This window comes from Lissotriton vulgaris, chromosome 7 (genome assembly GCF_964263255.1).
Source record: "Lissotriton vulgaris chromosome 7, aLisVul1.2, whole genome shotgun sequence".
Taxonomy (NCBI): domain Eukaryota; kingdom Metazoa; phylum Chordata; class Amphibia; order Caudata; family Salamandridae; genus Lissotriton; species Lissotriton vulgaris.
In genome coordinates, this window is record NC_141695.1 from 1,289,013,052 (window position 1) to 1,289,027,705 (window position 14,654).

Sequence of the window (14,654 nt, forward strand, 5' to 3'; positions counted from 1 at the left end):
ACCATTACTACCATATTTAAACATTTTCTGATAAAGATGGGGTTTTGTGGTACCAAAACCCTATGGGGACATTTGACTTTTGGTGCCACAACACATTGTTAATAAGGACTATGAGGTCTAGCAGTAATACAAGCAATGTTGCAATACAATAGAATGGTAATCATGTTCAGGTAACCTCATTACCAGACATTTTTTACAGCAATATCAGGTTCTAAATAAAGCCTCCTCCCTGATCCCCTGTATTTAATCATGAGGTATTTCCACTTAAGCTACTCCTACATGCTCCTTTTTTCTTCAGTTCTTTAAAGGGACATATGTGTTATTTTGATGTGCTGACCACAAACCACCATCTTATCAGACGCTGTTTGTAATGGTTGCTTGTAATGGTTGCTACTTCTCAAACACACGTTTACCAGACCTAAACAGTTATACAAATTGTAATTCTTTCAAGGGGCATTCTATTAAATAAAAATTCCTCAGGCTTTTTTTTTTCCAACACGGTTAGAATTAAAGCAACATTTTGCTTCAATCCGATTGTTTTACACATGGATAATAATTTCTTTAAATTGTATTTTGCTCTGAAAATGGCTGTTTGCATCTTTGCATCAGAGATTGTCTCAATATATAGTTTAAAAATAAAATAGTTTGTCTCAATATTTGTTATGACTTGAAGTGGACAGGTGGAGCAGGGTTGGTCTATACTGTACTTGAACATACATTCTTGAGTAGACAGTGTGTAGTCGACAGAAAATGCATGCATTTTGGAGTGTTTCTGGATTTGCTGGAGATTCTTTTTTTGGGAATTCTGAAATCTGATTCCAGTGTCCTTTTTTCAGGCGAAGTTTCTAGGCCAAGCCTGGCAAATCAGGATCAGAGCCCTACGAGGTGTGACTTTAATGTAGATATTTATGACTCATTATATGCGAATAAAACCATATACCATCCTGAAATGCTTTACAATCTCTGAACACTGTTAATTATATAGAGAGCACTTGTACTTTACACATTGTTTACTGTGATGGATTACGCCCTCTTATGTATAGTGTCCCACACTTAAGCTTTTTATGAAATTTGTTTTATGTTTTTTTAATCAAATATGCTGCAACTAATTTTAAGTCAATATTTTTTAACGACCATCTGCACTGTACTGCAATATTTTATCCTAAAATGGAGCAAATATTGTTTTATTGCATAGACGCCATTTGGAGATTTTATGATACATGCTGTCGAATAAAGCAATTTGAACTGAATTAGGTGAAACAGGCTGCAATAATGCAGAACAATTCCAGGTCTTTCTCGCAGAGCTTTCGAGTGAAATTTAGCAAGCCAAAGTCATATCGGTTTTCAGTTTGTCATGCAACCGAATAACATGCCCACCAACTCACAGGTTTCTTCGCTCATTACACAGCGTCCTGTCTTGGTGAAGGTCAATATAACATGGGGAGCTGGAAACCCGGGCACAGAACAGATTTCCAGCTTAGATGTGAAGCAGTTTGCACAAATGGGCTCCAATTAAAACCTCCCCAGACATGAAAGGTGGTCCCGGATGATTTCTGTCTAGCTGTGGGGCAGGGTTTCTGTGATTGGGTGGGCAGTGTGATGGACCAAACCCTGAATCTCTCTTCATGATCCCAACTTCTTCTCGATGTAAGATCACCTGGCAAACATTATTTTGAGGTTTCCAGTTCTGGCATAATTTGGAAATGCTGCAGTGAAACTGTTATACTCACTTTTCTAGTTTGCCCAATCAATAAACATGCCATCTGAAAGGCAGTTGCAAGAGAGCTGTAGACAAATAATGTACATGACTTAATTAACGTTATAATGGATTAAGTCAGTGACATTAAGGTTCTCATTGCAAGTTGGCTGGACTTCGGTTCAGTGATGTGGGTGTAGGAGGAGTGGGTGGGGTTCTGCATCTAAATCTGGCCAGTATGAGTTCTAGTCTACAGAGTAACAATACAGACCCGGAAATACTGGATGCATGTCTGCAAATTTTCCCGGTATCTGGTGACAGTTCCATTTACATTTACCACCTGCTCAGAGGAGATGGTAAATGTCAGTGGGGTGGCCACCCAGGTGGGTTAAGGGTATGTGTCTGAGACTGTGGCCAGGAAGTGGGAGTATTGCCTGCTGCAGTGGAGTCAGGGTGTGTGCTCCCGGAGACCCTGTCACTTGCTCTGTTTTAACCGGTCCAGATCCACACCTGGTAAACCAACTCTGGTGGTACTTCACACAGGATTCCCACATACGGAAATACTAAAAAACTCATAGCATAGGGACGTGGCTAGCAGCCAACAAAGATGGCCGCAGTCTAGGAGAGCTCTGCGATCAACGACGGTTCTCCCCATCAATCCTGTAATTAATCAGACGGCCCACCGCAATCCGAGTATAGGAAGTGGCATCGGAACATCTAGCGCACGATTACTGAAAGTTTCAGCTCTACATGACCATCCGGCGTCGATTTAGACCGTGTTGCAGGGCCACAGCCTAGTCACCAGAGATACGCCAGGGCCTCAGGTGAACGGAGCACGGCCTGTTGCGAGGGTGACACTGACCTGACTCCCTGTGAATGCGGAAGGCAGCTAGGCAGCATAGAAAGCTTCGACAGCTGTCGCGAGCCAGGTCACATGACGCAGCGTGCAGATCACCGAGTTGCCCAAACAGGAACGACCCCCGGGCACCGCCCTCATCGGCTGTTTTAGAAGAAGAAGAAAATTACTGAAAGCCACTCGGGCCCAGGCTGGGAACAGACTCTACTGGTAACGCTGTGTGGAAAGTTCGGTCACAGGCGGGGACCGGAGGCGACATGTGAGGTGTGCAGAAAACCTGCGTCCCTTAGCACTACCCTGGACGGCCCGCAACGTGCATAAGGAGTGTGCTCTATGTAACAAATACCGCACGATGTGAGGAGGCCTGCAGGACCTGAAGTGACGCCGCCCATACTGAGGTAGGTGAAATAAACGCTACGCAACCCCACATTCCCTTGGCCATAAACTCTCCTGCACTCACAGGCCATTACCGGGCTGCCCTACATTCCTCATTGGAGCATAGGACACAGGCAGGCACTACACCTAAGGGAGACATATTGAGGACTCAAGGCAGACCAGGGAGTTAAGGCAACACTGAATATGCCTGCAGGACTTGGAAGGTGCAGTGTTATACCCAGGAGACTCTGGGTGAAAGCGGCGAGACTGACCTGACACCTAAGCCGGGCTGAGAAATCTCACCAGTGGCAACACCTGCTTTTGTGTAAGTGGGAACAGGAGAACCGAAGGTTTGCGCGTGGATGACACTACTGCAGGCAGCGACGATTACTTTTCAGGCCCCCTGGGTGCTTGGCGACGTAACTCTGTATGTTTGTCACTATGGTAGGTAGGGACAAGCGCACTGTGCAAAGCAACAAGTTGGACAAATACGCCTATCACAAAGACCAGCCAGTCACACCAGAGACACTTGCAGGCAGCGTAAATGGCTCACAAACCACGAAACCTAAGGAGGTCACCCTGCAGGACATAATGGCCGACCTGCACCAGGTACAAACATCCATTGGCAAAATATCGATGGACAATACGCTGCTACGCGCTGATGTTCCCAAGATGAGTACAAGAATAGCAGAAGTTGAGACTACCACAGCAGCTCTCTCTGCCGACACAGCGACTCTGCAGAGACAAGTCCGAACACTAGAATTGGCACACAAGCAAATGGCAGACAAGCTTAAGGATCAGGACGGCCACTCAAGATGTAACAATGTAAGGCTGGTTGGGGTATTTATAGTGTGTGAGGGGACCAGCCCTGGACCTCTTCGCAGAAGACCTCATCAAGACTCAACTACAGCCATGCAGGCTTTCCAACTTCTTCTAGGTATTAAGAGCCAACAGAGTGCCTGGAGGAAGACCCCGACCGGGCGCCCCTCCCAGGCCAATACTAGCGTGCATATTCAATTCCGAGATCGAGACACGATTCAACAGGCAGGCGCATTGCCCTCAAATACATGTCGAAAACTGCACTGTGACCCTTTATCTAGACTACACTGCAGCAGTGACCAAGCAGCGGCGTAGTTTCTTTGACGTCAAGAAAGCACTAAGCAATGGGAACTCAAATATGAAATGCTGTTCCCTGCGAAACTAAGGGTAGAGGCAGAAGGAAAAACCTGGTTCTTTACAACACCGGCGGAGGCCCATGACTGGCTGAGGGGTGGCGCCTGGCCGCGGGGCCCAAAAGACAGGGACAGAAATAGAAACATCTAGCCATACCATCCGGGTCATCGGGAGTGAGAGAGTTGGAAGCCTCTGTGGTACGCCACTGAACACAGATGAGAACTCAGACTGATGTGGCGCCTGGTAGACCTTGGGAATGAACAGGGGAAAACCCCCAGAGACATCGGCGCATAGACCGGACAATGCCATACTTTGTTAGTGAGAAATGCATGGACCAGGATTTAGTTGATATACGAACTAATGTCACCAGTGAACTTGTTATTGCAGCAGGGACATTGTGATGTGAGCAATTGGCCGTTATAAAATACAAGTTTAAGGGAGGGACGTCAGGACATCGCTGCATGGCTCTCCACTCTCACACAAGTACAAAGGTTCCGGGAATTAAGCACTCTGATAAGATGGGGTGGCGGGTAGTTCAGAATCCGCCGGGCGGGGAGGCAAGGAGGAGGGAGGGGTCAGTTGAGTGGGTTATTGTTTGGGTTGTTACAGATGCATAATGATGGACTTGATGGCATACATAATGGCAACATGACGCGGATACTGCAGGGGACTCTTTACTCTTACAAAGCTGAGGTCGCATCCGACATGAACAGACTCACTCATGGATGTTTCGAACACTCAGTCCTCGAACTCTAGGGAGGTGCCACCTCCTTTCACTGTACTGTCCTGGAATGTAAATGGGCTGGGCGACAAGATTAAAAAGGGATTGGTCCTCCAATACATTAAATGCAAGGGGCCGGCTGTTGCGCTAATAGAGGAGTCACATCTGATGGGCTCAGCCTGTAAGGCCCTGGACAGATGGGGCTACAAAATAGCAGCACACTCGGAATTCACCTCCAGTTCTCGGGTGGGAATCCTGGTCCATAAACGCTCCCGCTGATAACTGGGTCCTGGACAGAGGACCAAGGAAGCTTTGCAGCGATGGCATGTCAATGGGAAGGACGGTCGTACAATCTGGTATAGGTCTATGTCCCACCAACGCTGCATCAATCAACCTTCCCAACCCTGGGGAAATTCTTGTTGTCAATGCCGCAGGGTGAACTCATTATGGGGGGTGACTTTAATGCTACAATTGACGCATCCATAGATAGAAAACCCCCTAGAGATCCCAGCAGTGCAAATCTTAAATAAGTGGACTTTGTTAATGCCATTGGACTCATTGATGTCTAGAGAGCAAGGTACCCACAGGAGTGACAATACACCTTCCACTCGGGCGTTCATAATAGTCTTTCAAGAATAGACTACATTCTTACATTGGCAGCACGGCTTGAAAGGGTATTAGAGATACAACATTTACCCAAGGGCATCTCAGACCACTCACCAGTGCTCATTACATATGCATACTACACCCTAGGACGACGCCAGCTGTTTCAGCTTTACCCTGGATATCTTAAAAATTGCACGATTGGGAAGGGTCTGCTCACTACCACAGAGCAATATTTAGCAGAAAACGGACACTCCGTGTCCTCTCCAAAGACGCTATGGGAGGCATATACAACGGTATTACGAGGCCAGGCTATCTCACTAGTTGCACAAGATACAAAAACAACAGATTGAGACTCTAGAACAAGGGGTAGCCCTGGCAGAGGCCGACTATGTCACAGACACGAATGATGACACACAGGTTAAATTTAGCACAACGGGAATACAGGGACTTTGCATGGGAGGAGGGAAAATCCAAACTCACCAATACATACCATGGTGATAAAGCAGGTAAGCTCCTAGCATGGCTGGATAGAAAGGACAGAGCCAGCAGATGGGTAGCCCAACTCCGGTTACAGACTGGAATTGTGAACTCAGACCCCCAGCAAATCATTGATACCTTAGCGGCCCACTATGAGAAAATATACACGCCCACAGCAACAAACGCCATAGAAGATCATTTAACCTTTCTAAAGGACATACAAATGCCCACACTGTCTAGTGACTCAACTCAAGCAATGGAAGCAGATCTGACTTCAGACAAGCTCGTACTTGCGATAGGCGCATTGCATATGGGTACGGCACTGGGACCTAATGGTATTCCTCTGGAATTCTATAAAAAAGCAGCCACTCAGCTTGCACCGCACCTACTCAACATGTACAAAGATAGTTTAAAAAAGGAGGAGCTGCTTAGGGACCAGTGCCTCGCCACAATAGTTGCAATTGATAAACCGGGTAAGCAGCCACAGGAATGCATGTCCTATAGGCCGATATCCTTGAAAAATGCTGAAGCTAAAATACTAGCTAAAACATTGGCCATGAGACTGCAGCCATATATTACAACAGTGATTCACCCGGACAAATCCGGATTCATGCCAAACCGAAACACAGCGCTTAATCTTAGACGACTCCAGAGTGTCATGGCACGTAGGCCTACTATCGAAGAGGACGCGGTTATTCTCTCCCTGGATGCACATATGGTGTTCGACCTGGTCGAATGGCCCTTTCTCTTAGCTGTCCTCCGCCAAATGGGTTTCGGCCCCAAGTTCTGCGAATGGGTGCAATTGCTCTATAAAAACCCCCTGGCACAAGTTGTCGTGAATGGACGCATCTCGACTGACTTCCCTCTGGGAAAAGGGACGAGACAAGGCTGCCCACTCTCACCGCTCCTATTTGCTATAGTGCTGGAACCACTGGCGGCATGGATACAGCAGGATCCGGTCAACCGTGGGTTAAAATGGGCTTTGGGATGGGAGGATCGCATATCATTATATGTGGATGATGTATTGCTGTACCTGGCATCACCCTCACATTCTATTAACTGTCTATTAGATATCTGTGCCGCATATGGACGGGTTTTGGGCTATACTATAAACTGGGCAAAATCGCTTCTCTATGTACTCCACGGTCCCCGACTGCGGCTCCCGTGTAACTGTGAAATCCAGCTGGCTGGCAAGGGATTCAAATATCTCGGTATATAACACATCAAGCCTCGCACTTCATTGAAGAAAACCTCATGCAACCTCTAGCACAATTCCGCTGTGATGTTAAACACTGGTGGTCATTACCGCTCACGCTCCTGGGGAGGGCGGCTCTCTTTAAGATGATGGCACTTCCCCACCGTCCCCAGTTCCGCCTGAATACTTTACAGAGATAAACACCGAAGTAACCAAGCTGCTATGGGATTGGAGATTTGACCATGTAGCCATGCATAAGTTAGTAAAGAGCTGGTATGACGGCGGTATCGCCCTGCCCAAAATAAAAGTATATTACTGGGAATCCCAACTTATTGTAGTAAACCAGGGGCTTCATGCTCCGCAGGAAAAAACTGCTTTTCGCATGCTAATACATCTTCTTGAAGCCAAATGGATTATGGGGGTATTATATAATAACGATAAACGATAAAACCTTAGAGGTATCAGACAGTTCCGTTATACCCACTCTTCTGTAAACGGCCGTCTAAGTTGGTTTATCATTAATTATCGGGACGAGGACGGCTGTCTATTGATCCTAGCTCTCTCTTTTGGTTTTGTATTATATAATAATGCCAGGAAGACGGCTCTTACAGGTCCAAAGGCACATGCAATTCATGTTTGGCACAGCGAGCACTGGGCTGGGAAGGGGTCATAACGCAAGCTACACTGTTATGGGACACCCGGAAATAAGGAAAACGTCAAAATACCAAGGGATTTAGAAAATGGGACCTGTTCGGTATCTCAAAGGTGGGAGATATTTGGAAAAAAGGGAGATTGTCCCATTCCCCCAGCTACAAGCCACCTACAGCTTAGCAGCGGCGGAAACTTTCAGATATATACAGATCAGACATGCACTCATGGCAGTAATTTCACCTGGCACACAACTGCCGGAGGCCTCACCATCAGAGGACAGACAGACCACTTGAGTAAAAAAGTGATTTCCCAAACTTACCATAAAATAATAAACAATAAGCCCACGACGACCCTTAAGAAGAGATGGGAGGCGGACATGGGAGATCTAGATGAGGCAGACAGGCAGGAGGCAGTTGCATCCTCAAAAGAAGTGACAATACCCTCTAAACTAAAACTAATACAATTAACAATTCTACACCGCACTATACGCAAATACTTCTACATAAACTAGGCAGTACAGACACAACACTCTGCCAAAGACAGTGCGGCACACCAGGTACATTTTGGCACACACACTGCTTCCCAGTATGCTACGATTGCAGGGCATTGCCAATCATGCACACGATTTCTCAGGTAACAGGAGTAAGGATTTAGCCGGAACCAAAGAGATGTATACTCAACATTTGGGAACCAACAGATATCAAACATGGGGCTCAAGGCTGGGTGGCGCAGGGAATGGCATTAGCAAAATGGAGCATAGCACAACACTAGAGCCCAAGATTGACCCCTAATCATAGACAGTGGCGCCATGATATGGACAATACAATGGTAATAAAGAAATCAGTCTACATACACAAGGGATGCCCTAAACAATGGACACGGGTATGGGGAAAGTGAAATGCATTTTGGAGCAATATCTGTGAACCCCCACAGAAGGAATCGTTGTCAGATGATATTGACTATCAACTGAGGCAAAAGTATTGTGATCTGTAATGTAATCTTCTGCAGATATGCCATCAATCAGTGAGAGATGAACCTTGCCAATCTATGCAAAAGATAAACAACTACTGTATAATATCACTTCACATTATGTATGACCTATTGAATATCCCAGTAATGCATCGACTGTTATTTCATGCAAACTGCCAATAAAAAATGTTTAACAAAAAAAAAAACTCATAGCATGATGAAGTAATATACCCTGGTATATTGGTTCACCATGTGGAAAAAAAAGGCTCATGTGCTTAAATGCATATTTATCTATTCGTAAAATGCTGCTAAACTTGTCCTCTGCGCTAACATTATAGTCTCTGCACACATATACATTTGAAGCACTAGCTAAGTCAATAGGTCTTTTTTAATGAAATCAAACCACTGGAATGACGGATGAGGAGGCAGGAAAGAGTTGGAAGACAGACACGATTGGAAAAAAATGAGAGGGGTGTAAAGGAAGAAGTAAAGCAAGGGGCACACTCAAAGCAACAAGGGCTACACATAGGAGAAAAAGGAAGGTGTGTGAGAGGGTTACAAGGTAAGAACATACAAAAGAAAGGAAAGAGAAAGGCCCATGAGCTCCTATCGACAGCTAAAAATCAAATGCTATGGAGACATGCAAAAGGAAAAACAATACTCTGACGTCAATAGTGCAAGGATACAACTCAAGCAATTAAACAATAGAAGACCAAAACATTCCTTTGTTTTCAGTGCAGACACACAAATAGGGAGAACAACCACTAAATTAGATGCAGGAAACAGGAATAGACAAGACATTGAATTGTAAACAAGGGGCAATCCCCAAAGCCCTCTCTAGGCATATGCTAGAGTATTGGAAACAATGCATCAGTCTGTACTGTGACCGCAAATTAAGGATCTAGGAACTGCTTACAGGGTAAAGAGCTCAAGTAGGCTTTGATAAAACTCACACCACAGGCTGAACAGGAACTGAGAGTAGGCAAGCACACATTTACTGATATAGCCCTTACTGTATGTAAATATATGTGGTGATTTGGTGCAGGATTGCCAGGACAGGAGCCTTAAAGCCTGCGCAGACCTGTAAGCTTCTCAGCACAAGGAATTAAAAACATACTGCAGGAACTGTTATGTGGAACAACCCCTAAATGTCTAGGAAGAGAAAACAGGGAAGCCATCTTCAAGGTTATTTTCTGTTGAACAGGAATGCTTGAGAGTCATGTCTAAAATTCTCCCAAAGGAGTTTTGGAAATTACACATTTATTTTAATGTTTAGATTAGAAATTGCGATACAAGTAGGAATGTAACGTGCACCTCAGACGAGAGCTTGTGCAACACAGTGTAGCAAGACCTATTGTGCAAGATACTGATGACCCAATATCCTTCTGCAGGACTATCAAGTGCAGAATACCAACTGCCCTATATTGTCATGGTACATATACATATATAGGTACGTGCAGCTTTACTAGTGTTAACTCCACAGTACAGATATAGTTTCAAGGTGCATAAATAGGAAGTTAAGAATAGTAAACCTGTACTGGCCAAAATGTACTTACTTTGAAAATATAGTGATAGACCATATTCTGCACCTGATATTCTTGCAGGACGATAATAAAATATTTATATTTTAGTACTACACCCAGGATACTGACAGGAGGATTTGGCACAGAATTTGTGGTTTAAAAGCCTTAAAAAAAATTATAATCTTCTTATCAATATTAAACATATTATGGAATAAAAATGAATAAGTGCTACCTTATTCAAACTGCACCTTTCCAATCCCCAGACAGCTACAACTGGAAGTTTCCACACAACTGTAACACCTATGAAGCAGTTTGATCACAGAAAGTAAGCCATTTGATGCAGTACCTGTTTAAGTTTTGGGTGGGTCCAGACCTTGACATTACGATCCAGGGATGCGGTGAGGATCATATTGTTCAATATGTGCAGAGCGGTTACGGAGCTGCTATGGATCTGAGGAGAAAAAAATTGTTAATGGTCCATGAGGTAGGAGCTTTACTACATTCTGTTGGGAGGCGGGGTGCAAAGGTAGCAGTCCAAGCCTGTCCCATATGAGGTATAAATAGTTCATACAGGCGTGTTTTCTTTGTAAACTACGTTTACTGTATAGGTGACACCTCCATTGATCCAAGTAAGAACATTACAACCAATGATGCAGAGAAGTGGATTCTTTGACCTTTCGAGTGAAACCTCAATCAAAGGAAGAATTCAGTTTGTGCAAACTCTGGAGAAAGCCTAGTCAAGGTCGAAATATAATGCTAGGCTGGTGCGAGAAGGGTATGTGAACATAGAGCTGGCATTTGACATTTAGAGACACGAGTCATGCACAACAAAATTTTGATCCGTAAATTTGAGTCACTCTCAAAGCTATAGACAGCGTCAAGATTGTATTACCTGTTTCCCATCCCAAGAGACAACCTCCCAGGTCTCTGGATCATCATGATCATCCTCGGATGCAGGCATCTTCTTTTGGGCCTTGGAACCCTCCATCAAGAGACGTCCCGTAGCATCGGCGAACCCTAGAGCAATGTAGAAGGAGGGAAAGATAGTAAGAAATTACAGAGGATTAGGAGTAAATATCCAGTACTTAAAGTGGGGGGAAAAATCAAATCCTTGCTGGGTTGTTAATGAAAGATCAAACAACAAAATATCCAAGTGTTTGTCTTGCAGAGGATCGGTGTGTTGGACACCACATAAGGCAACAAATTTCTCCCAGTGCAGATGGACTTTGTGGAAAGGTGTCTGGCTGCAAGAATTACATCAACCACCTCGGTCCACAAGTCTAAAGTATTTAACTGCTGCTGCTCAGTCTACATGCATGAAGGTGTAGGTTATGGAGATTCAGGTGCAGGAATCTGCCCTGTTTCTGTCACAGGATGTCCTCCCGAAGTGGTAGCTTTGGTTAACATACTCTACTAGTGGCATGGGTATGCCCAGACATGGGTCCCATGCTCACTGCGTCACTGAAACCAAGCTGTACCCAGCGAATGAGCCCATAACTAAGGCAAAATTGGTCCTGGGTTGCTTGTGTTGCGGTTCAGGGAGGATGTGGCAGTTCGTGCGGGACTCTTCCCATGAGAAGAGTCATGACTGATTTGCATATGGCTGGGTCCAAACTGGGGTGGCATGGTGAGCAAAAGAATGATGGATATCATCCACATCTCTTGACTGGGGGTGAGTGTTTGAAATGTTTCAGCACTCCGCCCATAATCGTGCAGTGTTTGCTATGTTTGCCCTGAGTGGCCAAGGGTATTACCAAACGTGGGTCCCTTGCTCGCTGTGCCATTGGATTCAAGCTAGCCTGGCTGATATGGGTTGATACCTCGACACCAGTCCCAGGAAGCTTGTTTCCAGGCCAGGGAGGACCTGGCCTGGCAGTTCGGGATGGACTGTTTCCACGAGGAGTAGGGTCAAGACTGATTTGCATATGGCTGGATCCAAACTGGGATGGCATGGTGAGCAAAAGAACGATGTATTTAACCCAGATCTCTTGACTGGGGATGAGTGTTCGAAAAGTTTCAACATTCCACCCATCATCATGTCTCTGAGGACCTGCACCAGACTCCCTTGGAAGGATTGCAGGAAGACTTTTAGAGCTAAATGCATCGACTTAAGCTCTAGAAGACTGATGTGCAGCTGGCTCACTTCCAGAGAGCAAGACCTCTGCTATATACTTCTGCCCCAGGTGACCCCCTCCCAAAACAGCAATGGTGTATCTGTCACAAGTGTGAACTATGATTGAGGAAGGGAATGTGTTCTGTCGCAGTTAAGGTTATCACTAGCTTGTTATCTGGCAAGCTTTGTAAGGAGGTGGTTGACTTCCTTTATCAAGATTGTAGAATGACCCTCAGACAATACCGTTAATGTGGGGTCAAGATGAGCCGACAACTGTCTGATGTGATGGGTTGCCATCTAGGGAAGAAATGCCATCTTCTGCCTTTTATTTTCTGTGCCTGGCTCTTGCCATGTGCCTTTTAGGGCACAGTAGAGTGGTCTGGCAACTACTGAAGCAGAGGAAGAGGAGTCTGAGAATGAATGCCCCTTCTGTTTAGAGCGGCCTAGGTCACTGCTATCTCCTCTGCCCCAAAACAGCTGGATTTGCTGCTGCTGCACAGGCTGGAATCGGTGGTAAGCTAGCTCCTTGGACTAACACCTACATTCTCTGTACTGTTGGTGAACAGCTAGGCTTGAGCCAGTAGCTGCAAAGATCATGTTGTTGCATGAATGACTTTAAATCCTACAAACGCTAAGCACAGGGCCAGTAACTGTACCTATGCAGTCAGTAGTGTCCAGGCCAGAATGCCAAATATACCTGCCCACGTCCTGGCCATCTTGTATTGTTTGGCTAACAAGGCCCATGAAGTCCTTCCGGATGGCCGGGAAGATCTTTCTGACCGTGTCTCACAAAGCATAGCTATACCTACCCAAAAGGTAGACTGTGTTGAGGGGCCTAAAGTCTAAACTAGCTGAGAAACATTTCCTTTCCAAACGCATCAATTCGTTTTGACTCTCTATGTGGAGGATTGGTTAGAAAGTAATTTGGGTTCATCTTACTTGTTGATGCCTGGACTGCTAGGCTTTCCAGAAAAGGATGTAGAACACCTGGATCATCAAAGGCTGAACTATTTTGCCTACCAGCAGGTTAAATACGTGGCGAGTTAGAGCAAGGATAAGCCTTTGTTGACATCAGGTTGTTAGTAAGGGCATAATTGAATGTCAAAAATGGCTCAGATGAAGTTGGTCTAGTTAGTAAAGTCACCTTTGTTTCAATAGTGGCCAATTTTAAGTCTAGGACCTCACCCGTGCTTTGTACCACTATGGTAAAGAGACACTTTCTTCTACTAGTTGTCCACGTGCAAGACCATCTCTGTTTTCAGGGGAGGTATCTATCCCACTGGTATGAGGTCCAGGGTCAGAGACCAGTGTTGGAAGTGAATCTTATGCTGATAACAGCATGGAAGGGAGCGATGTGGACCTTGCTTCCAGTGTGGAAGTTTGAACTAGAGTTGGTACAGGCCCTCAAAGGGATCCAATAGGGACAGTCTGAATCAGGAGCTGACTCACAGTGGGTGTCCAACTGATGGTCCCAGCAGCTCAGTGGGGACTGAAGGCATGCCAAAGGGAGATGATAATTTGCAGCATGGCTTTTTTGAAAGCCACAATGTGCTGCACGGTTGATGACGGCCTGGGAAATTCAGGGTGCGCAGGGATAAATTGTGAGACCTGCAGGAATTAATTGTAAGACCAAGTCAGATTCGAGTGACACCAGAGTTGTAAGATCTTCAGCTTGAAGCCCTTGCACCGTCTCAACAGACTTTGAATGGTGCGATGGAGTAGAGTCCTGCTTGGCTTTTTGCACTTATTGAATGCCTCTGAATGTCTTTTACAGGAACTGCTTTGTGACTAAGACCACGAGTGGCTCCATGGCTTAGGGATGAATGTGTGCTTCGAACATGACCTTTTATGTTCAGCAACGAAGGGCTTCACTTACTGTTCAAGATACCCTTTGGGTGCATTATGACACACTTATCGTATGTGTTTTAGTCAGAACTAGAACCCAATCATCACAAACAAATGACAGGCAGGTCTGTGAGCGACTTTGCTTCCTGCAGTCGTAGCACCATTTGAATCTTGTCATTTTTGGAGGGGACATTATCCCTAGCTCACAGTCACTGAAAGATTTTGAAATTATCCAAAGACAATTGAGTTGGGAGTGGAGCTCCGGATCGTCAGAGGGTGCAAAAAGAAAAGAACCAATGTCAGCATGCAGGATAGGCACTTATATGTAGCTTTACTCCTTCCCTTTTGGGGCAGTATTTAGTCACCGTTGAGCCACATTGTGCCATCTACTGGTGTATTGCTAGACTTTTTTTCCAGATCCTATCTGGCACCTGAGAGTATTCTTAAGATGATG

At 45.3% G+C, this 14,654-nt stretch overlaps 1 protein-coding gene across 7 annotated transcripts in view; it reads right to left on the reverse strand.

The window, feature by feature from the left end:
- The window catches only part of TEP1 (telomerase associated protein 1), a 1,080,103-nt gene that overhangs the window by 27,268 nt on the left and 1,038,181 nt on the right, over positions 1-14,654 (reverse strand). For all 7 annotated transcript variants that reach the window (XM_086931874.1, XM_086931872.1, XM_086931869.1 and 4 more), the window contains 2 exons: positions 11,135-11,259; positions 10,589-10,693 (listed from right to left, as the gene is read on the reverse strand). In XM_086931874.1, the coding sequence (XP_086788000.1) occupies positions 10,589-10,693; positions 11,135-11,259 (230 nt within the window). The remainder of the gene's footprint in view (positions 1-10,588; positions 10,694-11,134; positions 11,260-14,654) is intronic.